The sequence below is a fragment of the Pituophis catenifer genome, unplaced genomic scaffold, assembly GCF_029215685.1.
Source record: "Pituophis catenifer annectens isolate HBS135680 unplaced genomic scaffold, rPitCat1.0.hap2 SCAF_4, whole genome shotgun sequence".
NCBI lineage: Eukaryota > Metazoa > Chordata > Lepidosauria > Squamata > Colubridae > Pituophis > Pituophis catenifer.
Window position 1 is genome coordinate 44019979 of NW_027256884.1, and position 27331 is coordinate 44047309.

The window sequence follows — 27331 nt, forward strand, 5'->3', positions numbered from 1 at the left end:
TCTCATCTTAATAAAAACAGCCAAGCTCCAGTATTATATCAATATGCCATCTATTTTTCATAGATAATCTGATAAAATGTTATTCTACTGTTGCTTTATTTATATAAATATTCTCTTAATAAAAATGATTTCTTTTATATTCAAATGTTTAATTTTGTTAGGAATGGCAAGTCTGAATCGGCTTGGAGTCTTTTTATTTTCAGCCTCTTCAGGGGGTCTGCCTGCTGAAGAAATAACATTTGCAAAGCTTCTTCAACAGGAAGGCTATTCTACAGGTCTTATAGGTATGAGTGATCAATATAGATGCATGTTTTTCACTGTGTTTCAATTAAAAACTGTGTGTTTATCTTTAAATTGGTTTTCAAAATGATTTACTAGTTAACATTAGAATATTGGCAACATTCATACACACACACATAACAAAAAAAAACTTGCAAATATAATATGTTCGTGAAAAGCTACAAAGATTCATAAAATAATGCAATTGTCTGATCTATTTTTTTAATTTTTCACCCAATTTATGGCTCACAATTTAAGTGACTATATGGTCCAGTATCATATAAAAAAGGCAATCTGTTAAGTCTGTAGGTGCCTTTAGTTAGTTAATGGGTTTCTGAGACCTGTGGTGAACATAAATATAGTATACATATGCCACATTAATAGCAAAAATTTTTGATTGCCTTTAATTCCATCCCAACTTATTTTAGCTCCTATTAGTCCACTATTAAGTAATATTTCCTTATCATAAGAAAAGTTGAGACAAAAGCAACTCCAGATTCATAATAAAGGCTAGACTGATCTTTCTACTTTTACAATAAGAATGCTTATTCACACATGCCCAAAATGTGCATCCAAATAGAAATGTATAATGGCACATTTTTCAGAGAAAGTAAAAAAATAAATAAATTGTGAAATCAAGTGAAAAGGATTGTGGTTTTCTTAGATAAGACTCTTTAGTTGAAGACTATTTCAAAATTATTCAGATATCCACCTAACAAGGGGTGTCAGGGATGAATATTCTCTATTTTATTTATTTGTTTGTTTAAGTAATGTATTAGAAACGGGGATTTTTTGCTCAGTTTCCACTTTTTTCTAGACTTTAAAACTGCTTTTCCTTTTCTCGCTTCTGTTGAAATACTTCTGTTTATAAATTATTCAAAATAATTTATTTACATATAGTTTATAATATGGAAACACAGTAATATGTTTTGTATAAATTTTTGCATTAAAAATGTAGGAAGCTGCTTTTTTCACATTGCATTACTTTATTCATGTATATATTTTGGAAATATGATTTTGGTACCTTCATATTAAAATGTATTGTAAATATGTATTTTTACAATCTTTATTGAGGGCTAACATATGATCTGAAATCTATGTGCTTTTTTTCATCTAGGCAAATGGCATCTTGGTCTAAATTGTAACAGCAGTCATGATTTCTGCCACCATCCCTTAAATCATGGATTTGATCATTTCTATGGAATTCCTCTGAATAATATTAGAGACTGCAGGCCTGGGGATGGAAGTGTTTTCATCAAAGGATTTAAAATGCATATTTCCTCAACCCTTCAGATCACTGGAATTGCTCTAATAACTTTGGAAGTTATGTATTATATTGGCTTTTTCAGAATTCCACATAGAATGGTAGGCTACTTTTTTTTGTTGGTTGTTACATGGGTGGCAATCATATTCCTCTTCTTTAACAACTTTCGGCATCTAAATTGCTTCCTGATGAGAAATTACACTATTACCCAGCAACCATGGATTTATGAAAACCTAACCCAGAGATTTACAGAAGATGCCAAGCATTTTATAAGAAGGTAGGTATAGTTTAAGACATTGGAATATTACTCTGAACTTGGTATTTGTTTGTGAAAAAAATGAAAATACATACATTTATAGAACTGGGGATTTATAAGTTTCACTCATTTTTGGTAAATGATGCTGGTGCTTTGGAGCTAGCACTGTCTACATTATCTAAGGCCCTGTTCAATATAGCTTCAATTGTTGATAAATATGAATAATTGTTATAAACTATGTACAATTTTCAAGAGAATTTATATGATTCACTTAAACATAAAAAAGTCAATAAAATTCATTCACAATGTTTGGCCAATTTTCAGCATTAACATGAAATGAGAATGTTTGAGGAAAAGCCAGGTTGAAATAGAAGAATAAAACTACAGAATCCATGCCTCATAGAGACATGCATACCTGAAACTGAAACTGAAACTGAAACGGAATTTCTAGATATTTCTGTTATCTGTTATATTCTGAAATCATCCTGTTATCACATCTATGAGCACATTTTTTTTTATTATAGGCGTTCAATATGATAGTCTACTACACCATCATACAAAGTCTATAGATGTAAATGCCTATATAACTGGGTGGGTTTCCCTGACGACAGGACCAGAAGCTCTGGCATACTTAGAAAGAGTCTACTTAGAAAGATGAACACACAACCTGATAGAATCAGACACAATGAAATTAACTAGCTGCATGTGGAATGTTATCAGATTTATATTTGCTAACTAGCACCTCAAAATAAAGCTTGCTAAGTATTAACAGAATGAAGCATATAGGTAGTGATTTTCCTTGTTGGATCATTGCTAAGAAAGTTCTGAGATACATAGACAACTGGATTGTACCGAACAATTTATAAATCTATGAAATCAAGTGTTGACTAGTACCAAATCTCTAAGGTCTCAGGCAAAAACATTTGCCACTACCTAATTTTTTTGATATAAGAGGCCCTGAAGGCAGAATTTTACAACATATGTATTCTATCACTGTGTTGACAATTAATCTAAAAAGTCTTGCTAATTCAGATTATTACTCTGGTGAGATGATTAACAACTACTGGGGAGAAGGTGAGAGAAATCACTATATCAAAAAAATAAAGTGATACATCAAATCCACACTGAACTTGGCTTGAGGTCTGACATACCATTCCTGAACTATGCAATCCCAAGAGGTGCTACTATCTTCTGGCTCTAAGAAATGTGCTCAATCTAATGGTCACGGATAACTCAGGATTATGCTCAGCCTGCCGTTCATATTTCCAACATCACATCTTGTACAAGAAAACAATTCTTGTGTTTTACTAATAGAATTCAAGGCTGTGGGTCTTCAGAAAACTATGCAGCTCTCATGAAATTGTTCAAGTCAGAGCGTTTTGTTTGCACTTCAGCTGAAGTTGAGTTTTTGTAGTCCAGAACTTTGGGGCTGGTGAAAAGCAATCTCACTACTTTCCAGAATTGCCCAAGGCCTGTTCCAGCCTTGCTGTATATTCTCACCTGAAATGATATTTAAAATATAATCTTTGATGGGTACCTGCAGCATATCTGATACCATCTATGCATTGGAGAAGGGAAGGAAATTATAACAGCTTATTCAGACAAGACTTTATATCATCCAGTTACATGAATAGTGAAAATTCAGTTTTATATCTTTCCTTTTTACGTCTGGAGAAAGAACATAGCAAACTGGACATGAGTAGAACAGTGTTCAGTATCTATATTGCATCCTATATTTATTCATGGTTAAATTAGTTACGCTTTAATAAATTAACCCAGCTATATTAATTTGCACAATCTAAATATGTGATTCATATCTCTACTACATATTTTATTACAAACTGGCCAACCAAATTTTAGTTTATTCTGTTATGTAAACACAGACTTTTTCCTCTTAGTGAGGAAAATTTGATTATGCCTGAAAATAAGTTTTTGTTTTCTATTGTCAATCCCAATTGCTAGATTTTTGTGTTTGGAAAACTAGTTATATTCTTTTAGTCTCATGGAAAGTAAAATACCTAACATTTTCTATTGCTGTTTACCAAATTTAAGATTCAGGAAAAGAAGTGTTTGAAGGTATTTAGCAATGTTTCTGTACAGGAAGCTAACCTTTACAATGATGATTATATGCAGCTTTAAAAGACAACCAAATTCTTTTTTTAAATGAGAAAAAACATTACCTTGTTCTTTTTCTTCCTACTTTCGGTATTTACATTTCAAGTCATTTTAAAATTTGTCCAGAGTACTTTAATGTTAATACCTAATTATAAAGGGTCAATTGTACCTACTCTTGATTCTGTAACAACAAAAACTCCTTTCAGGTTTACATAATATTATACAATTCCCATCACTGCCAATCCCATGAGCAACTTTCTCACAAGCCACTTGTCAGGCTTGTGATTGCTATAATCAGAATGAGTGATCGAGCCATTTTTCCTCTTCCTTGCACTCTTATTAATGTTCCATCCATGTGTTTACGATTTCATGCCCAGCTTGCTTCTTGCATTGGCACATTGACTCCATAGATTGTCTTGGGAATAAGTGTGTTGGCGCTTATTCTGAAGCAGAGCTTTGTCTGAGGGATGCAATTTCTGTTCCAGGCATAACACTGTCTAGTTCAAAGCTTTCTTTATCTGAAATTCAGAGTCCTCAACCATCTTTGCTCTGGGGACTTCAATTTTACTTTAGGACACACTCCTGAAGCTTTTTGCTATAGATGAAGGATTCTGGAAACATGACATGCATTGCTGCTTATTCATAGTCTTTTTTTTTTTTAAGTACCAGTAAAGACTAAGGAATAGCAAGTAGTAGCAGGAGCTTCACACCCCTCCTTCTTTTAAAGGAAGTTGTTAATGCAGTTCAGAGGAAAAAGAAAAAACAACAGCACAGGAAATGATCTTATAGGCAGACAGTCAGTGACTAAAATCCTTCCCAAGGGGGAAAAAAAAAGGCAATTAGTATAGTACTATACATGTTTCATACATCAGAAATGCACGGGCTATTTTTACATTTGTGAAGTTCCCCAGGCACTTCCACATATTGCTACCAACTTGTAATTTTTAATAGGACAGAAGGGGAATAAGAATTATTAATGTAGTGTATTACCTTGCAATATTTCATTTTTGGCTGACTTGTGTCTCTCAGTCTTGTAAACTTAATTTTAATTAAATGACACTTTCAGAATATTAGAATTGATTGTCTGTACCTTTAAACATATATTTATTTTAAGTGATGAAGACTTAAAGCAACTTATGTTAAAAGACTCTGCTTTTGGACTCCAAGCATTAGAAGAAAGAACATTCCTTACTTTGAATTATGATCTGTTAGGGTTATTAGAGATTTTTCATTCCTCTTAAGTAAGATACTCATGAAATAGTTTAAAATGAGAACATTTTAGAGGGATAATTGGCCATCATCAAAGAAAAGGATGTGCATGTTTCATTGCCAAGTAAATGAATGTAAATATATATGCAAACACAGAGTTTGCTTTATTGCTCTTTCAGTGAAAAACACTAAATTGTTAAGAAAGCAAGACCTGTTTGGATAAATTGCATAGAATGGAATGGTAGTAAAATTTTAGAGGAAATGAATTGCTTCAGTTAATAAAACAGGATCTTAACTGTTATTGTCAACTCTCCCTCCCTCTTAGAAGCTGATCTGCCATTCCATTTTCAAGATCACAAGAGTCACTCACTTTCTAACCCTCACCCAAATCTACAAGAAAATTTGATGAAAGAAAAATAATTATCTGTGATTTTATACTCTTAAGGATATTAATTGCTAGGATTCTTTATCTAAGCTTGCTGTCAATCAGGTGGACTTAAAAAGAAAATCCTCAAATAACATTATGCCCATGTGTATGAGCTATTTATTAGATATGTTCTGGGCAGTGGTGAGTTTCAAAACTTTTTCTACCGGTTCTGTGGGTGTGGCTTGGTGGGTGTGGCATAGCTTGGTCGGCGTGGCTTGGTGGGTATGGCAGGGGAAGGATACTGTAAAATCTCCATTCCCACCCCACTCCAGGGGAAGGATACTGTAAAATCTCCATTCCCTCCCCAATCCAGGGGAAGGTTACTGCAAAATCCCCATTTCCTCCTGATCAGCTGGGACTTGGAAGGCAGAGAATAGATGGGAGCTGGGCCAGTCAGAATTTTAACTACCGGTTCTCTGAACTACTCAAAATTTCTGCTACCGGTTCTCCAGAACTGGTCAGAACCTGCTGAAACCCACCTCTGGTTCTGGGACCAAAAATTCTTGTGTTGCAGTACATCCCTAATACTGCCCCAGGAACTGTCATCTCCTGAAAATAGACATTTTTAAGTGATGACTTCTATCTTCCTGTATTTATCATTGTAGCCCTATATTCCCAGATATAGATAGATGATAGATAGATAGATAGATAATAGATAGATAGTGAGATACTGAGACACTGAGATAGAGAGATGCATATAACTCTTTTTAATCAATCTGCCTTAGTAATATTGTTATATTGTAATATTCAGGTACATATGTTCAGTTTTAGGCTGGAATTAAGATCTCTCTTTGATTCGTTACTATCTGGTACTTGAGTGAAGTAAGCATTTCCATTGCCAGACACAGCTTCCAGGAGAACTAAAAAGACAGAAATTTTCCTAAAGGATATATGCAGGAAGCATAAATACACTTGTGAATACTATTTTAAAACACACAGAATTAACAGAATAACAGAGTTGGAAGGGACTTTGAAGATCTTCTAGTCCAATCCCCTGCTCAGGCAGGAAACACTATGCCATTTCAGACAAATGGTTGCCCAATCTATTTTTAAAAATTTCCAGTGTTGGAGCATTCACAGCTTGTGAATGAATAGAACAGAATAACAGAGTTGGAAGGGACCTTGGAGGTCTTCTAGTCCAATGAGGCAAATTATTCCACTGATTAATTGTTCTAACTGTCAGTAAATTTCTCCTTAGTTCTAGTTTGCTTCTTTCCTTGATTAGTTTACGTCCATTGCTTCTTGTCCTGACTTCAGGTGCTTTGGAGAATAGCTTGCCTCCCTCCTCCTACCTCCTACCAAAGCTGAATGTAGTATTCCAAGTGTGCTCTTACCAAGGTATTATAAAGTGGTATTAACACTTCATGTGATCTTGATTCTGTCCCTTTGTTAATGCAGCCTAGGACTGCATTGGCTTATTTTGGCAGTTGTAGCACACTCCTGGTTCATATTTAAGTGATTGTCCACTAGGACTCCAAGATCCCTGTCACAGTTACTACTATTGAGCCAGGTACCACCGATACCAGTGATTCCCAACCTTTTTTTGGCAATGCCCCACCTAAGCATCTCTAAAATCCTGATTCCCCCCCACCCCCGTGACATATAATTCTTATTATTCAAAAAGTGAATGCCTACTCACGCGGAGGAAGCCTAAAAGACCATTAACTTGGTTTAAACAAGGTTCCAAAGAACATGGCATCCATGAAAGAGAAAAATAAAAGAACGAAAGACAGTAGAAGTATTAAAGAACTTAAAAAATAATAGTATGAAGGGAAATGAAAAACAGCAAATAAAGTTTCAAAACATATAATAGAGAACTGAAATGCATAAATATAATTTTAATGAAAGCTTTTTCTGTAATACTTTGATCATATTAATTACTATACATATTAAAATAAAGGTACCTAACAAATTCAAAATACAATTTGAGCTCACCTCAAGATCATATTTACCACACAATCCTATGCATGTCCACTCAGAAGTAAATACCACTGTCTTCAAATGATGTAGGATTGCAGCTTTAGTCTACTTAAGTTAGTGAGATACTTGTGCTTGATGCTGCAGAGATATTTTATATTAGGCTCCAATTTAGTCAGCTTCATTCTCAAGTCTCCTCGTTCAGTAATATCCAGTCAATTTCTTTTCTTCAGTAGCAAAGCCACATTCAGCTAAATATGAAGATGGGAACGGTAACAGCAGTTTTCTTGCAAAGTAGGTTGAATTTGGATATTTAGTTTCTGTCTCATCACAAAGCCATGCCATCGCTCCTTTTATATTGAATAAAGTTTTAAGCGACTTATCATTTTGCATTTCCGAGAAAATGGTGCAGAAAGAGGGAAATTTAAAAAACATTCTTAGCTTAATTTATGAATAATAAGACTGTCATGAATGAAAGGGGGGTTGTAACCTATGACCGCCCTATTTGCCCATTCAGTTTGAACCTGCAGCTTAGTGGGGAAATGCTTTGGTAGTTCAGTAGGTGGAGGTGAATCATATAGGCATGACAAGGCCTACGCATGCGTGGCCCAGCCCCAGATTGCTCTGAGAGGAAAAGTCTTGTAAAACACGGCCTGGGAAAACACAGACTAAAAATAACTGTAAATCTAACAATTTCTTACTTAAACTTGGGTCCTGGTACTGTATCCTCACTTCCCCCAGCAGCCATCCACTCTTTCTCCCCACAGAGGAGCTCTCCCTGCAACCACCCAGCAGGAAAGCCCACAGTAAAAAGAGAGACTCTGCCAATCCCATAATCCTTAGTGGGAACACATCTGATTGGCTGGCAGTTGCTCCCTCCTCCTCCCAGCTGGGATATCCTTTTCAGACCAGGCCCTAGGAAATGAACTTTTTTTTTTATTATTGTAAAAGTTTTACAATTACATTTTCACCCCATTTTCGCCCCCCTAACCCACCCCGAACTCCCCAACCCACCCTCCCTAACCGCCCCTAACCCTCCCCTCCCCCCCGGATTTCCATAGAGTATACCCCATCATTATCCCCTTTATATAAAAAAACCTTGAGCTTTAAACCCCCCCAACCCCCATATCATTTTTCATCTTCACATAGTTCAAATATTTCTATCTTAATATAATATAATACTATCAATAAAAAGCTATTTGATACTTCCTAGTTTGATATTTGTTCTGCACATAATCTATCCACTTTTTCCATTCACATTCATAAGTCTCTTGTGAGCGGTCTTTTAAATATGCTGAAATCTTCGCCATCTCAGCGAAACTGGCCATCTTCAAAATCCATTCTTGAACGGTAGGCAAAGCTTCATTTTTCCAATATTTACCTATCAACAATCTCGCTGCTGTAATCATATACAAAATCAACTTTGTTTCTGTTGCGATATTTTCAGGATCAGACTCAATAAATCATTTGAGAATTAAGAGTTCAAATATATCTCTCTTTATTTACATAAGGCATTCTATATTCACTGAATATTCACAGATAGAAGCAAGGAAGGGATGCGTGCAGCTCCTTATATATACAATGGGTGGAGCTAGATATGGGAGTGGTGAAGTATGAATACATTAAGAAGTGAAGAATAAATTAACCCCTGATATCCCGTTCATATACTATTTACATAATGGAGAATAAGGCATTTACTTGTGACAAATCCCCCTCTAAATGCCGATTCGATATGCTACACCAATTACATTCAGATTCAGAACAATACAAAACATATAATTTAGAAGTCAGGTATTTATGTTGTTTAGATGGCAAAGGTTTTGTTAATATGTCAGCTATTTGTTCTGATGTCTCACAATGCACTGCTTTAATAAATCCATCCTGAGATAACTGTCTCACATGTTTAAATTTTATGTCTATATGTCTGGACCTTTGTCCAATGGCGTCAGATCTAGATATTTCGATAGCAGCTTTGTTATCTTCATGCATGATAAAAGGCAAAGTGGGTTTTTTCCAAATGTCAGAAATTAAGTCATTAAACCATACAAGGTTATTTGCAGCTTTAGATAGACAAACATATTCTGCTTCTGTTGTTGAAGTGGCCACTAAATCTTGTTTGCCAGTGTACCAGTAAACTGGACAACCGTTAAGAAGGAATATACAACCAGATGTACTTTTTCTACATGAAGTGTCGCCAGCCCAATCCGCATCGGCGTAACATGTGAGGCTTGGCTCCTTGACATTATTAGGCTCCAATATCAAACAAAAATCTAAGGTATTCTTTAAATATCTTAATATCCTTTTGACAGCTTCCCAATGGTACATTGTTGGTTTGCTTACATGTCTGGACAATAAATTGAGGGGCAAAGCGATATCAGGTCTAGTCCAATTGGAAATGTAAAGAAGGGAACCTATGATTGATCTATAGAATGTATTATCTTTGAATTCAGGGGATGATTCGTCTGCATTCTTTAGAAAGTCAGTCTGCATAGGAGTGTCACAGGGTTTAGCATCGCTTAAATTACATTTATTCAAGAGCTCTATGATCTTATCTCTCTGGGAAAGCTTGAATCCTCTTCTAGTTTTACTAATTTGAACACCAAGATACTTATTTACTTTGCCTAAAGATTTCAGTGAGAAATGTTCATTTAGCTTTGTTACAAATGTTTCTCTTCTTTCTTTATGTTTACCTATGTACAAAATGTCATCCACATAGATCAATACAAATTCTATGGAATCATCACCTTTTTTTACAAAGAAACAGTTATCAGCAGTAGTGGCACTGAAATCCATAGTTTTAAGCACTTTTACTAAACAATCATACCATCGTTTACCAGATTGTTTTAACCCGTATAAACTTTTGTTTAATAACCAAGTCTCATTTTTGTTTGTGTATTGACTGTGAGGTGCTCTTACATATATTTCCTTATCTAATTTTGCGTGTAAATACGCAGTCTGTATGTCATATTGGAACACATCGAGATTGAGTGCTGATGCTATAACTAGAGCTGTTTTGACACTCTCAGTTCTTACTGTGGGGGAGTATGTGTCAGTATAATCCTCGGGATATTTCTGCGCATAACCTTGTGCAACTAATCTAGCTTTGTATAGAGTATTGCCTCCCTCTAAATTTTTAATTTTATATATCCACCTAGTGCCAATAATAGTTTTGTCCTTTGGTGCAGTTGCAGGTGTAAATACATTTAACCCTCGTAAACTTTCCATCTCTTTAGTCATTGCTGATTCCCATTTTTCTTTTTCTTTAGGAGGAAGTTTTAACACTTCCTCATATGTATTAGGTGTTGTTGGTTCTCCATTCATATGCATTATATAATCCTTGTACTTATTTGGCATTTGATTTCTGGTATTTCTGATTGTTTTTTTCAGCCTTACTATCATTATCATGTAAATATCTTGCTTCCTTTTTTGTTAATGAATCTGTCTTTATTTTGTGTTGACTGTTTGTCCATGTTTTGGTTTTGTTTCTATGCTTGTTGTCATTTTGCTCTTCTATAGCTCTTTTCTCTTGGAGTTTGGTACCTGTGTTGGTGCTTGGGAATATTTCATTAAGATGTATTTTAGACCAGTTGGCCTGTTCATGGAACACAGCCGTTCTGGAAACTATAAATTTGTTATTATTATCGATGAATCTGTATCCTTTTGTACCTGTCTCATATCCCATAAATCTAAGTCTTCTAGACACGTTTTCCCCTTTTCGCCTCAATTGTTTAGGTATGTGTACGTCTGCAGTGACTCCAAATATGTGCATGTGTGCTAATTTTGGTTTCCTATTATACATTACTTCATATGGTGTCTTATTTACAATGCTGGACCAAGTTCTATTTTGTGTGTAATTGGAATATTGTAGGGCTTCTGACCAGAATTGTTTGCTTAAGCCAGCATCTTCTAATGTGCATCTAATCATGGTTTGTAATGTTGAGTTCTTTCTCTCTACAACTCCGTTCTGGAATGCGGAAAATGGGCTAGATGTGTAATGTAACATTCCTTTGTCCTTCAGCCATTGGGAGAATTCCTTAGACATGAATTCACATCCCCTATCTGTCATGATTTGTTTTATTTTAATATTGTGCTGTGTTTCTATGCGTTTGTAAAACTCTTTAAATTTCTGAAAAGTTTCATCTTTATGTTTTAATGTGTAAACAAATCCATAACGACTATAATCATCCACAATGGTTAGAAAGTAACGTTTTTTATAAGTGATTGATGGTGTTAGTGGACCAACCAGGTCCATGTGTACCAAATCAAAAATTTTGTTGGTTGACCTTGTTGATTTTCTAGGCCTGGGACTAGTTTTAAGCTTTGTAGACTTACATACTGAGCATTCCAAATAGTTTTCACAATTTTTTATTTTAACACCTTCTGCGTGTTCAGTCATCTTTTGTACTACAGGAAAACTGGCATGTCCTAACTTCCTATGTAAAACATGAGCACACTCATCGTGAATTGGCTTATCTATTTTTGGTTTTTTTTCATTATGTGTATCTTTGTGATTATGAGTTACTTTACATTCATCATTGTCACTGTTACTAATGTTTCCATTATCTATTTCAACACAATCTTCCATATTTGAATCAATGTTGTGTAACCATTTTTCCTTTGTTATTAAATAAGGTAGGCCTCCTTTGATTATTACTGTACCTATATCTATTTTATTTTTCTCCAATGTAGCTTTTCCTTTTGAAAACACAATGTTAATATCAGAATCTCTGCTTAGTTTTATGGCACTAAGTATGTTATGAGGTATTTCAGGTATTAGTAATACCCCCTCTATTTTTCCTAGGCCAGGTAAGGTTACATTCCCTCTACCTATTACTTGGACTTTTTCTTGGTTAGCTACTTTTATTACAAATTTATCCTCTACAAATGAAGACAATATACTTCTATTATTCGTAGTATGATTAGTTGCTCCAGAATCAATAAGCCAATTATTGTTCTCTGTTTGTTGTATGTTAGTGTTGTCTTGTTTGTTTAGTCCATTCAGTGAACCAGATTTTCTATCCTTTGAATTATCTCTGCCCCCTCTATGTTCTTTATAATTGGGTGGACTTCTATACCTATGTCTATCAATGGAAGACTGTCTGTTGTTGTATTTATTTCTATATTCTGACCTATGTCTTTCTTTTGAAATTTTAGGGCAATCCCTCCTATTGTGTTCTTTGGACCCACAGTTGTGGCATCTAAATGTTTCATGATATCTTTCTTGAAAAGCTACCTTTCTATATGGTTTGTGTTCTATGTGGTTGTTAGAGCGACTCCTCCTTGAATTGTCTTCAGCTATTAACTTATTGGATAGACTTTCTATGGATAAGTATCCTAGATTGATTGTGTCTAAATGTGACATATAATTATCCCATGATGGGTCAAGTGAGTTGATGATAACACTTTTCATCGTTTGGTCTGAAATCACCTCCCCCCTTAAATGCAGTTCTGCTCTAATTTTGTTTAAAGATATTAAATGTTCACTTATGGAAACCCCTGGTTTTATCCTAGAAGAGAAGAAATCTTTAGACATTCTTGTGGTAGTAGCTACACTATCACTGTGAAACAAATTGAACATGCATTGAATAATTTCTGAGACAGTCAGATTTTGCTTAATGCTGTGATACATTGCAGGAGATACACTGGAAATTAATAAGAAAAATGCTCTATGGTGTAAGCAATCTAACTTTAGAGTCCAAGGTCTTTTTGGGGGATTAGTGATAAAAAACAGTAAGTTTTCCTTCATAAAGACAACCTGGAGCTGCTGATACCATTCTTGCAAATTAATGCCATCTATTCTCAGCTTTGGGAAGTCACTGGGTAAGTTTCCAACATTATTGTGTCCATTACTTACAACCGGCGGTAGTCCGTGGTCTCGTAAATGCTGGAAATTGCAAAACGGCGTGGGAATGCTCGCAACGAGTCTGCATGATCCTCTCAGCATCTCATGTCTTCCTGGGCCGTCTGCGTAGTCCTGCGCATGCGCGTTGCTCATTTCATTCCTGGAGTCATCGTGAGAGGTTCTCGTCGCTGCGGCTCGCTCGCTCTGCTCCTCCTCAGATGAATCGGTCTCCGGCTCGATCTTGGGAGTCCTGATGATAGCGGTTGTTCGTTTTCTTCTGTTGAGAGCGTTGGTCCTTGGATCGATCTGTGGTGTGGGGTGGTATCTGCAGGGCTCTCTGGGTTCAGGTGTTGGTGCTCTCGTCGTCTGGATGGGAGCGGGTAGATTTTGAGGCGTTGGCTTGCTTGCTTGCTTTCTAGTTGGTTTTTTAGTAATCTTCAGTTTCGGTCCAAATGCAGCAAAAAGCGTTTTCATTGCTGACTTTATTTGTGTGTCTGTTGAATCACCTTCACTTTCTGATTCTGATTCTTCTGAGGTATGGGACTTTTCTTTTTCATTTTCTTTATCTAGTAATGTCTTTCGCGCCAGAAATTTTGAATCAAGTTTTCAGATTGGCTCTGCTTCGCTCACCTTGGAGGTCTGTTGAAACCAAGATGGCTGCCATTCGAAATTTTGCGCGGGATCACCGTTTTTCTTCTTCACTGCGTTTTTGTCTGTAAGCGTATCACTCACTATTTTTGAATCTTTTGGCTTTTCAGTAGCGATGTGCTTCTCTCTCGCTGCTCCGCTGTTTTTTAGCATATCTTGGAGGTTCGCGATGAGGCTTTCATCGTTTTTTTGGCTTTTTAAAAGTTTTAATATCTCTGACCTGAGTTCGTTGTTTTCTATTTTGTTTTCCTCTTGGTCATCATTTTCATTTATTATTTCTTCGTCTTCTGTGGTGTATTCTTCAGATTCTCTCGAAATTGCATTTGTGGACTCATCGATTATTTCTTGATCCGTTTCCATTTCTTTGCTGTATGCCCTGGTGTTGGGCCTATCTCTCTTAGACATATTTAAGTTTTTATTGAGTCAATTCAACCATCCTCTGCTACCAGCTTGTTGCGATATTTTCAGGATCAGACTCAATAAATCATTTGAGAATTAAGAGTTCAAATATATATCTCTCTTTATTTACATAAGGCATTCTATATTCACTGAATATTCACAGATAGAAGCAAGGAAGGAATGCGTGCAGCTCCTTATATATACAATGGGTGGAGCTAGATATGGGAGTGGTGAAGTATGAATACATTAAGAAGTGAAGAATAAATTAACCCCTGATATCCCGTTCATATACTATTTACATAATGGAGAATAAGGCATTTACTTGTGACAGTTTCGTCCACTGTAAAACCCTTAGCTATACCCAATAGAAACAATTGTGGAGAAAATTGAATTTTTTTCTTCAAACCTAGGAAATGAACTTTAACAAAGACAACAATAGGTAAATGAAACACAGCTGTTTCATCACAAATATATAAGAACAATTAGCGGGCTTTCAAAAATTCAGTTAATCGCTCATTTTCAAATTGCCCTCATTAAAAATCAAATTGCCCTCCTGTGGGGCGTGGGCCCCATGTTGGGAACCACTGATCTATACTATACCTGTTGTAACGCGGGAATAACGAGAGGCACAAGCAGGCTAGTAACAACAGCTCTTTAATTCAGGGTGAGACTTCAGCAAAAGCACACAGGCAGCAGCCCTCTTTATATACTTTTCTGAGGTGACCAAGAACCAATTAGAATTCACTATACATTTGAATTTCCCGCACAAAATAGATACATACATAACACTCCTCCACTCCCAGAAGGCACTTATTCTATCTATTTACATATTTACATACAAAATCACGCAGGTGACCAGGGCGTGTCTTAATCCTGGTTGACCTGCGCAGTTCAGTTGTTGGCGAGGCATCGAGCCGGTTGGAGGGACCTCCCGTCTCTCCCAGCTCCGCCAATGGAACCTCCTGGATTTCTCCGGAGGTGTGGCTATTCCCGGCTGGGAGTGTCAGGTCGCTGGGGTGGCGCTGGAACTCAGGGTTGCCAGATAAGTATTCCGGCTTACTCGGGCTTGAGGTAGCTATGTCAGGAAGACCTTGAAAGTTAGGACATGAGTTTTCGTTTTGTAAACGTTTACGCAATTGATCTATATGCCTTCTCCAGATTTTACCATGCCCTATATCGACTGTATATGACTTTGGTCCGGTAATTCCCACGATGATTCCCTCTACCCATAAGGGTCCATTGGTGTAACTTCTAGCGAAAACTGGTGTTCCTACTTGGAATTGTCTTAGTCCTCCCCCTTCCCCCTTGAAGCTATCGGGGGAGTAATTGGGATGCAGGCGATCGAGGATGCATCTTAGTTTTCGGCCCATTAAGAGCTCGGCTGGGCTGTGGCCCGAGTTCGGGCACGGGGTGGCGTGCTGTACAGCTAAAAACTCATCTATTCTAGCCTGCCAGTCCCCTGCATTGAGCCTGGAAAGGGCTTCTTTGGCCGTTCTTACAAATCTCTCTGCAAGGCCATTCGAAGCTGGATGAAAAGGAGCTGATAATGTATGTCTTATGCCTAATTCGGCTAGGAAACCCTCAAATTGAGTCGCCGTGAATTGGGGCCCATTGTCGGATACCAGGGTGTCCGGCAACCCGTGTGTTATGAATAGTTTTCTGAGTACTTTGATTACGGCCTCAGAAGTGGTAGATGGCATTAGGGCAATTTCGAGCCACTTAGAATATGCATCTACAATAATGAGAAAGTTCTGGCCGTGGAACAGGCCAGCGAAATCAATGTGAATCCTCCCCCATGGTCCTTTTGGTTTTTCCCATTTGCGAACGGGAGCTATGGGCGGATCTGGGCGGGACTCCTGGCAGGGCCTGCACTTCCCTACCCACTCATTGACATCTTGGTCAAGATGTGGCCACCAAACATAACTACGAGGTAGGCCTTTCATGCGAACAATACCAGGGTGTCCCTCATGCAACATTTCCAGAACTCTGTGCCTTAACCGTGAAGGAATGACCACCCTGTCTCCCCACAACAAGCAACGCCCCAACATTGACAGTTCATTTTTTTTGTTAAAGTACAATTGAAAGTCACCACCGTCCACCTTGGTAGGCCAACCCCTCGTTACCCAGCCCATTACAGTGCGCAACACAGAGTCTCTGGCAGAAACCCTCGCCACCTCGTTTGAAGAAATGGGGCCCGGGGAAACAACGTCAAGCAGTAAAACCGGGGCTTCCGGGGTCGGGTTGTCCAATAGTTCGGGCAAAGGGCATCGGCTGAGGGCATCAGCATGTCCTAAAGTTTTGCCCGGCCGGTGGAGCAGTCTGTACGAGTACGTGGCTAAGAAAATGGACCATCTGGTCATCCGGGGGGAGAGAGCGGCCGGGGTCGGTTTATCTCCAGCCAGAAGGCCCAAAAGAGGCTGGTGGTCCGTAATAAGTTCAAAATTGCAGCCAAACAAATACTCGTGAAATTTTTTTCCCCCGCTACAGCCGCTAGTGCCTCCCTATCTAGTTGGCTATAGTTTCTTTCAGCACTAGACAACGTGCGAGAGTAATAGGCGATGGGTGCCTCTAACCCATTTGGCAGTCTATGGCTTAGAACCGCGCCTACACCAAATGGGGAAGCGTCACAGACCAATACTAGAGGTAGTTCGGAATTGTATTGGATGAGGAAACTGTCCTCAGACAAAAGTCTCTTTACTGCGTTGAATGCAGCCGCTTCTCGCTTGCCCCGAACCCACGGAATGTTTTTTCCAAGGAGCCTGTGCAGAGGCTCCGCAACGGTGGCTTTGTGTTTCAGGAACATCGTATAAAAATTGAGGAGGCCCAGGAAAGCCTGCAGTTCGGATTTTGATTTGGGGGTGGGTGCGCTTTGGATGGCCCTAACTTTGTTTTCTGTGGGGTGAATGCCCGTGCCGTCAATTCTGTAGCCTAAGAATTCCACTGATGGAACTGCTATCTTGCATTTTGTTCACTTGAGTTTAAGTCCCACTTCTCTGAACCTCGTTAGGACTTGTCTAACTCTCTGGCCTAACTGAGTCTCGTCTTGGCCACTAATCAAAACATCGTCGAAATACGGGACGACACCTGGGAGGCCTTGCAGAAGGCGCTCCATTGTACTTTGAAAGAGTCCTGAGGCGGTGCTGACCACAAACTGAAGCCTGGTGCATTTAAAGGCACCTCTGTGAGTTACTATTGTCTGTGATTCTGCCGTAGCGTCATCTACCGGCAGTTGCTGGTACGCCTGCACAAGGTCTAGTTTTGTGAATAGCTTGCCAGGCCCCAGGGAATGTAGTAGATGGTAGACTATCGGAACCGGATAGGCACTCTGCTGCAACGCCTTGTTAATCAAACATTTATAGTCGGCGCAAATTCTAATTGAGACATCCGATTTGACTGGCATGACTATTGGGGTTTCCCACTTAGCGTGATCTACGGGAACAAGCACCCCTTGCTTAATGAGCTTGTCGAGCTCCGCATCAATTTTGGGCTTTAAAGCAAATGGAACTCGTCTTCCTTTCAGTCTAATTGGCGCTACGTTGGGGTCTAAATTAAAGGATATAGGGGTCCCCACGTACTTGCCTAGAGTCTCTTCGAAAACGTCCCGAAACTCATGGAGCAGGGTTTCTTTAAGTGATTGTCCACTGATGCTGTGAATGCCCGTGAAACCCATGCTGAGGGCCCGGAACCATTTCATGCCCAGTAAACTTGGTAGAGGCTTGCTAACGACGGTCAGGGGCAGCTCTTTCTGGAACTCGCCATAGGTGACCCGGAACGTGCCCATGCCTTCAACGGGAACTCGGTTTCCCTGGTAGTCTAGTAGGCGGATTTTCTGACGGGACAGCTGGTTCTTCTGAAGTTGGGGCAGGAGTGCCTTGAGTGTTGACCAGGACATGATCAATAACGTAGACCTGGTATCGATTTCCATTTCGCACGATTTGCCATCAATTTCTACTTTCGTGTAGACTTTCTCATCGTCTGTTGTGCTGGCTTGGCCAATTCTTGTGCTGTAGGTCTCCCGCTTTTGAGGTTTGTGCCGTTTTCTCTCGCCGTCATCTTTGATTGGCTGTTTTGAACGAGCTGGTTCTGGTTGGTCGCGGTAGTCACGTGACTTTCGACTACGCGGAAATTGAGCTCTGCAAACTCGTGCTAGGTGGCCTTTCCTGTCGCAACGCCTGCAAATGGCTTCTCTGTATTTACACGAATGTCTCTCGTGATCCCCGCCACAGCTGGGGCAGTTCTCGTGGCGGTGGCTTTGTTCGCTCAATTTTTTTTCTGTATGGAAGACGTCCTCGTCCGACTCTTCCTCTGTGCTAGTTTGCACCTCTTCTCTGTGGACGGGGGCTGTTTTCGGCCCGTCTTTGCTTGGACTGGGTCGCTGCAGCGCTTCCGAAGCTTTCGTTGATGCTTCGTGTGCTCGGGCTTCGTCTAGCGCACCGGCTAGCGTGAGGTCTGGCTTGGCTAGAAGACGCCTTTGTAACCGGGTATCTCGAACCCCGCAAATCAGTTGTTCAAGCAATGCGTCGTCTAAGTCTCTGTAGTCACAATGCGTTGCGGCTTTTCAAAGCGCGGCCACATAAGCACTGACCGGCTCTCCTTCTTTTTGAACTCGTTGTCGGAGTTTGTAGCGCTGGACGAATTTAGACGGAACTGGAGCGTAGTGGGCTTTCAGGTTAGCCTGAAGGACGTCCCAGGGAACCGTCTGTACTGGGGTTGGCTCGCAGAGGGATTCGGCCATCTCGAATACGTCTGGCCCGCAGTGGCTTAAGAACAGAGCCCTTTTTCTGTTCGCAGAGAGCCCTTGCATTTCGCTCGCTTCCAGTGAGCACTCGAACCTGGTCAGATATGATCCCCACTTCGGTCGGGTCGAAGGGTTTTGGCGGAACGTAGGCAGACATGCCGTGTCTCCGTGTTCTCTAGTCACCCTGGCTGAAACTCCAAGCTCTTTTGAAAAACCTCTTGTGTCCTCAATCCCACCTTCGTTGCCAATGTTGTACCGTGGGAATAACGAGAGGCACAAGCAGGCTAATAACAACAGCTCTTTAATTCAGGGTGAGACTTCAGCAAAAGCACACAGGCAGCAGCCCTCTTTATATACTTTTCCGAGGTGACCAAGAACCAATCAGGATTCACTATACATTTGAATTTCCCGCACAAAATAGATACATACATAACAATACCTGTGCATTTGGTTTTTCTTGCCTCAGTGAAGAATCTTTCTTTTTTCACCACTGAATTTTATTTTGTTAGATAGCACCGAATGTTCAAGTGTCTCAAGATCCTTCTGTATCTTAAGCCTATTTTCTGGAGTGTTGGCTGTTACTGCCAGCTTGGTGTCATCTGCAAATTTGATAAGTTCCCCATCTCTCCCCTCATCCAAATCATTGGATGAAGATGTTGAAGAGTACTGGGCCAAAGACAGTGCCTTGGGGTAGCCCACTGGTCTGTACTTTCCTGGATCCAGCTTTTTTCTCTTTTTTGAAGATGGGGACCCTTTTCCAGTCCTCTGGTAATCAAGAAAAACCCATTGTCAAGGCTGACTTGCTCTGCACTTTTTTTTCCTTTTTCAAAGATGGGAACTACATCAGCTCTTTTCCAGTCCTCCGGTAGTTTCCTAGTGCTTCAGGATCATTGAAATATATAGTTCAGTGGTTCTGTGATCACATCTGCCAGTTCCTTCAGAACCTTGGGGTGCAATCCATCTGGTCCTGGTGATTTGAACTCATCTAGGGTGACAGGTGCACTCTTACTGTTTTTTTGCTGTTTTTAACTGGTATACTTAGTCTTTTTTTTTTTTTACAGTACTGCTTTTGATAGGTTGGACTGTTTTTTCCTCTTGTGTAAAGACAGATGCAAGAAATGAATTAAGCAGTTCTACTTTCTCCCTGTTGCTCGTCACCTTCTTGCCATTTTCTTCCATTAATGGACAAATAGTTTCCTTGTCTTTTTTCTTGTTTTTTACATGTTGAAAGAAACTTTTTGTTGTGGTTGTTATTTTTGACTTTTGTCACAAGACTTAGTTCATTTTGAGCCTTAGGTTTCCTGACTTCATCTTTGTAGGCTCATGCTATTTGCTGATATTCTGCCTTAGTTATGTGCCCCTCTTTCCACTTTTTTTACTTGTCCTTCTTGCCTTTCAATTTATTAGAGAGTTATTTGTCATCCTTGCTGGTTTCTTTTGAGAGCTGTTATTTTTCTTCTTCATTGGTATTGTGCTAGACTGGGCTTTCATAATCTCACTTTTCAAAATTTCTTAAGCTTCTTGGATTGTTTTCCCCTTGAAAATTTTCATCCATGGAATCCTTTCCAAATTATCTCTAAGTTTACTTAAATTGGTTCTGTTAAAATCCAAGACTCTAATTTGACTTTGTTCTCTTGCTTGTGCTTGCATTATGTTGAATTCCAATGTTTCATGATCATTCCCCCACAAGGTTCCTGTAGCTTCAACATCTTCTATCATTTCATTTCTGTTATTGAGAATTAAGTCCAATATGGTTGATCCACTAGTTTTCTTCTTTACTTTTTATTATTCCTATAGTAGTTTATTAATCCATTTTATGCCATCTTATTATACTATTATATTGTATGGGTCAGACTGTCCTTCACTGAGATAATAAAAATGTCCTAATGTATCCTTTTCATATTAAATTTCACTTTAAAATGTTGATAGATTTTGAGCACAACTTCTCTATTTTATTGCTTTAAAATAAATGGAAATAACAAGCATTCTAAGAACTTACTTGAATTGCCATCCTGATTTCTGTTTGGTAGGTTACCAAGATTTTCTCAATCTGGCAACCTCAGATTAACTGGTAAAATTCCTGAATGTTAGATTGGCTGGAAACATGTAAGATACTTCCAAAACATTTGAAGGAATTATTACTGTAGTAATAATGTAATAATGTAGTCCCGGTTGGACTACTGCAATGCTCTCTACATGGGGCTCCCCTTGAAGAGCATCTGGAGGCTCCAGCTGGTCCAAAATGCGGCCGCGCGGGTGATTATGGGAGTGGCGGGGCGCTCCCATGTAACACCTCTCCTGCGCAAGCTGCATTGGCTCCCAGTGGTCTTCTGGGTGCGATTCAAGGTGTTGATTAACATCTTTAAAGCGCTCCATGGCTTAGGACCTGGGTACTTACGGGACCGCCTTCTGCTACTGAGAGCCTCCCACTGGCCAGTACACTCCCACAGAGCAGGGCTCCTTGGGGTGCCGTCGGTCAGACAATGTCGACTGGCGACCCCCCGGGGGAGAGCCTTCTCAGTGGGGGGCTCCTGCCCTCTGGAACGAGCTGCCCCTGGAGGTACAGAGGATCCTGGACTTCCATACCTTCCGCCGCGCCCTGAAGACTTTGTTATTCCAGCAAGCCGGGCTAGCCTAATTTTAATGGTTTTAAATTTTAAATTGGATTTTAATGGGATGTTTTTAATTGTGGGCCAAAGTATTTAATCTGGTTTTAAATTGCTTTTAACTTTTATATTTATGTATTTGATCTTGGCTGTTCACCGCCCTGAGTCCTTCAGGAGAAGGGCGGTATATAAATATAATAAATAAATAAATAAATAAATAAATAAATAAATAAATAAATACTGAATAAATCATGTGATCAAGAAAGAATTTATATGAAAATGGTAATATATTATGCATTCCCTAGCATTCTGATTTATATTCTCTATTTCAGGAATATTGATAAACCATTTCTCCTATTCCTATCATACCCTCAAGTCCATACAGCTCTTTATGCATCACTAGCTTTTAGAGGAAAGAGCAAGCATGGCATATATGGGGATGCTGTGGAAGAAATGGACTGGAGTGTAGGTATGTATGTTGTCTGATCATTCAAAAGTCTTACCTGTCTTGGAATAATGTTACAGGTAAGTCCTTGATTTACGACCATATTGAGCCCACAATTTATGTTGCTAAGTGAAAATTTTGTTAAGTGAGTTTTGCCCACTTTATAACTGTTCTTGCACTTTTGTTAAGTGAATCACTGCAATTGTTAAGTTAGTAACATGGTTGTTATGTGAATCTGGCTCCCCCATTCACTTTGCTTGCTTGGATCATATGACCCCGAGACACTGCAACCATCATAAATATGAGTCAGTTGCCAAGCATCTGAATTTTAATTACATGACCATGGATATGCTGCAATGGTCATTAGTGTGAAAAACAGTCTTAAGTCCCTTTTTTTAGTATCGTTGTAACATTGAGCAGTTACTAAATGAACTGTTGTAAATCGAAGAATACCTGTACTTTAGAAACTGAGCCTTATACAGGGTTTATTTGGATATATAAAGATAAAAGTTATTATTTCAAATCAGTCTTTCAGGAATATATCTGCTGAGATGCAGGTTTTTTTCTGAAAACTTAATCTTCGGTGCAATCTTAGGTAATTGGAAAATGATTGTTAAAGCAAGTGCGTGTTTTTCTTATTCTGAACTGAATTATGTTCTTAATTGATATTAATTATTTTGTAAAGCTATTTTAGAAAGTAACAAGAATTTATAGTGCGGCAATAGAAAAAAAAACATTTGGACTAAAAGATAAAATTAAATGTAGCCATAAGGAAGAAGTGTTCACCACTGTATGGCATGTGTTTAAACATTCAGAGTATATTATGACTTTCTCTCAAAATGATACTTGATGAAATGATTTTTCATTCCTCTTCACACAATGTGAGGAACATTGTATCAGCAGAGTATTAGGGCAATATATCATAGCTCATTAGTAAGAATAGGGAAAGAGACATGCAGTGGTGACAGTGGCGTGTTTTTTTTAAAAAAAAAAATCTAATCATGTTATTTATTTATTTAATCCATTTGTTGTCCTTCTTGAAATGAAATGACTCTGAGCAGCTTTCAGCATTCAAACATTAAAATCCTAACAAATAAATATCTCTAAAACAATAAAAATAGAAATCCCAATCAAGATAAAATTATAGTTAAAAGATGGGCAGGCAGGGAACAGAATGCAGTGGGGAAAGTGGGATTACCTCTTAATTCATCAATCACATCCAAAGTGATGCTTTCCTTGTTAGGTGTGCTGCTTCCCCCTGCAGAAGGTCAGAAGGGTGGGAGACAATTATATATCAGAAGGTAAGATGTTCCAAAGAACAGAAGCTACGGTAGAGAAGACCCTTCTCCTGGACCATGGGTCCTCAAACTACGGCCCGTGGGCCACATGCGGCCTGCTGAAGCAATTAATCCAGCCCATGGAGCACCACCAGGTTGCCCCGCCCACCCTTCAGCAGAGCGCAGGACTTGCCTTCGGGAGCCCTGTGGGCTGGAACCGAAAGGTAAGCTCAACAATTTTGGCCTGCAGAATGCTTCTGGAGGTGGGGTGTATGTGAAAGGAGGCAAAAAACAGGGAAAAATAGCCCGTTTTTGCCTGGTTTTAGCCTGCAGAATGTTTGAGGGGAGGGGAGGAGGCAAAAAAACCCAGGCAAAAACGGCCTGTTTTTCACCTTCCCCGCCTCAAGAAGATAGATAGATAGAGATAGACAGAGAGAGACAGAGAGGAAGAGAGAAAAACAGAGGGAGAAAGAGAGAGAAAGAGAGAGGGAGGGAGGGAGGGAGAGAAGGAAAGAGAGAGAGGGAAAGAGAAAGAAAGAGGGAGAGAGAGAAAGAAAAAGAAAGAAAGAGAGAAAAGAAAAAGAAAGAGAAGGAGAGAGAAAGAAAGAAAGAGAAAGAGGGGGAGAGAGAGGGGAAGAGAGAAGGAGAGAGAAAGCGAGAGAGAGAGAAAGAAGGGAGAGAGACAAAGAAAGAGGCAGACAGAGAGAGAGACAGAAAGAGAGAGGGAAAGAGAGGGAGAAAGAAGGAGAGAGGGAGAGACAAAGAAAGAGAGATAGACAATGGGTCCCGAAGCATGCCTGCTCTGCTGGCACAGGTTCTAATCGTGATCATAAATTTACTGTGTCTTAATCCTATCCACTCTGCAACACAGGAGTGATCCAATTTCTTTTCCTCCAAAGAAAATGCTATTGTATGTGGAAGGACATTGTCCTTTTTTCTTTTTTGGGAAGAGGTACTATAGAATTCATGGACATGAATAAGACATACATGGCTGAATCTGTGGGCGATAGGAAGACCGTGTAAGAAACACCCCAGTACATTTCATGTGGCAACTTATAAATACAATAAAAGTAAAAAAAAAAGTTTCAGTGAATATAGAACAACTTTTCCTTTTTCATGATCTGCTGAAATCATGAGATTGAAAAAATGTGAATACATAATTGAACACTTTTGAAACTGGCTTGACTAACATCATGTCAATGTGTATACCAGATACAAGATTCTAATAAAAGGAGAGGACAACAAGGAAGTTAGATGATGTTGATTATATTACAACCTGGAATTTGAGCTGGTTTGTTATGCACAAACAAATGTTCTAAGCTGTAAGTAGAAAACAATTTAAACCAGGATTTCCTCCCTCCACACATTTATTTTGTACTGGGTTTCAAACAAAATTCAAAGAAGCTGCTCCCTGCCATTTTGTAGCTTGTTTTATAATTCTGTTAGATCATAAATAGGGGCATCCTCTAAATTCCTCCACAGGTTTGAGAGAACCCTAGTTAACTCTTTACCTGATTTTTAGGTGGGGGGAACTAGGGTGATGGGATTACTGAAGAACCTAAATTAATTTTTTTCGTGTCAGATACTCAGCTAGTATAAGAAAGACAGTGTTTGTGTATATGTGGAAACCTGACACCAAAACATGGAAAAAATATTCACCAGCATCTGCCTGTATCGGCAGCATTTAAATTCACTGTCAACTTCTGATAACAGTGTAATATAAAGGGAACTAGGTTTCTTTTAGATTGTTCCTATTAATTAATGGTAAGTATTAATAGTTTGAAGACAAATAAAACTGAGAAAGAAATTGCACAGAGAGCCTCACAAAGTGTCTTCTCTCAAAGTGTGCTAATTTATCAGGTTTTGCAAAATAGCGTATTATCGGTGGGAATATTGGAATGACTCTTCATTTCTAGAGGTAATCATCTGTGAAATCAAGTTGCACTTGAAACAATCAAGCTGAAATGCCATAGCAACATAAGATAATATTCCCTTTTCATTCCTTCTGCACATTAGCTTCCAATATATTTCTGATTTCTATCAAGCAAGGTACAACATTACTTTCAGTAAACAATATATATATATATTAAAGTATCAAAAACTGATTTTCACCTCTGCAGCAGAAGCATGATGTGTAATTGAAAGGGAATGCTCTGGTTGCAAACAGAGAGAGTTCAATTTCATTCACTTTCATTCATAAATTCACAATTTATGAATTTCAAGAGCAACAAGATCAAGGCAAAAGAGATTATTTAAGAAATATATGCATCTTCACTTCGAATTGCAAGATGAGCAGCAAATAAATTTGATAATAATTTTCATAGAAACAAGTCTTCTAAAATGGTTTAAAAATGGAAAACAATTGTCAGTTCTGTGGCAATTCATAAATTTCCTCACAAGCTTGACTTACTGACTTTCAGAAATGGTTCTTTTAGCCAAGAAGTATTGCATCACCAATGCTAGTGCATTAGAAGCAGCATGGAGCCAACATAATAAACAGCATAATACCTATGTCATCTTTGTATCGAGATTGTAATTTGGAATAAAATTGGACAAAGTTTATTAGTATGAGGCACCAGAACATGAACTGGATAGCTATATCCAGTTTTAGCACAACTGCTACAGGGGCAGAAAATTCACTATACCCCACCTTTAGCCAATTGTATAATATTGCCTTCCTGTTTGATCATATATCTGTGTGCCAGTCCAAGTCTTTACCAGCAGGTCTAGCACCAGCTAGGATTGTACTACCACATGAAGCATCATTGTTTTTCTCACTGAAGTGGTACCTATTTATCTACTTGCACATAGCAAGTCAATCTGAAGCCGAGGCAAATGATGAGCACCTATCCCCTCACACGGTGCTAGGATTTGAACTGCTGGAATAGAGACCATCTCCAGCATCTTTAAGCCACCTTAGTCGCATATCATGTTAGACTTGTGTAAATTTGGAAAATCCTGCTATCACCTCTTTTTACCTACTTCTCTACTCACTCCTTAAAAAGTGCATTCCCTGTTCCACAAAACAGGAACAATACCATAGCTTTGACGTATCAGTTTGCAGTACTTTTCAGTCAAAATAATTTTCATGGGTATTTTATAATCCTACTGGCAAATATTAAGCTGTTGTGATTTGTATGAATTCTTTTCATATATACTTTTTGCATGTGTTCTCAGATTCTACATTTGGATTAAGTAATGGCCATAAGACATATTAATTAATGATTATAATTAGCAACTTATTTGCAAAATATAAACATCACTTAGACCTATCTGTGGAGAGTCTCAAATCCAGGTGATGGTTGGCCCAAAGGATGTTTTCAAAGGCAACTAAACCTTCTTGGTTTTTTCCTTGAAAATGTTTTGCTTCTTATCAGAACTGAAGAAGTTATTTGGACGAGAAGCAAAATGTCTTTAAGCGGGGGGGGGGGGGAATACCGAGGAAGTCCAGTTGCCTTTTGAAAAGCACCTTTGGATCATTTAGACCTGTTCTGCACAAAATGCTTACATCCACATAAACTGATTGGGATTCTACTCAACATTGAAACAGTGATGTAGTACTTTAAGAGTATTTTGCCATAAGATATTTTGTCTTGCTTTTACTCCAATGATTCCTAGCTGATATAGTATTTCCTTCAAAAGCCTTGTTGAACTCAGAAAATAAATCCATCATTATGTCAGTACCTTTAAGTTTTCAGATGTTTATTTCTTTTTCTTGTTTTCTGTAAGAACATAAGTCATGTTAATACTGGCCAATATCACACAATAAAATGTTCTATAACACAGGAATGTGTTTAACAGTTATAAATTCTTATTGAGTTCAGGATCTTAGGAAGTCACTGTAAGATGTTACTTTTTTGGAACTGGCCGTACTTAATATTTAAAAAGTTAATTACTCCTTTAAAATAA

The 27331-nt window shown here is 38.6% G+C and overlaps 1 protein-coding gene across 1 annotated transcript in view; it reads left to right on the top strand.

Annotated features, from left to right (window-relative positions):
* Positions 1–27331, top strand: part of STS (steroid sulfatase) — a 153820-nt gene that overhangs the window by 48197 nt on the left and 78292 nt on the right. The window contains exons 4-6 of the mRNA XM_070943449.1: positions 162–284; positions 1397–1820; positions 22033–22169. Coding sequence (XP_070799550.1) covers positions 162–284; positions 1397–1820; positions 22033–22169 — 684 coding nt within the window. The remainder of the gene's footprint in view (positions 1–161; positions 285–1396; positions 1821–22032; positions 22170–27331) is intronic.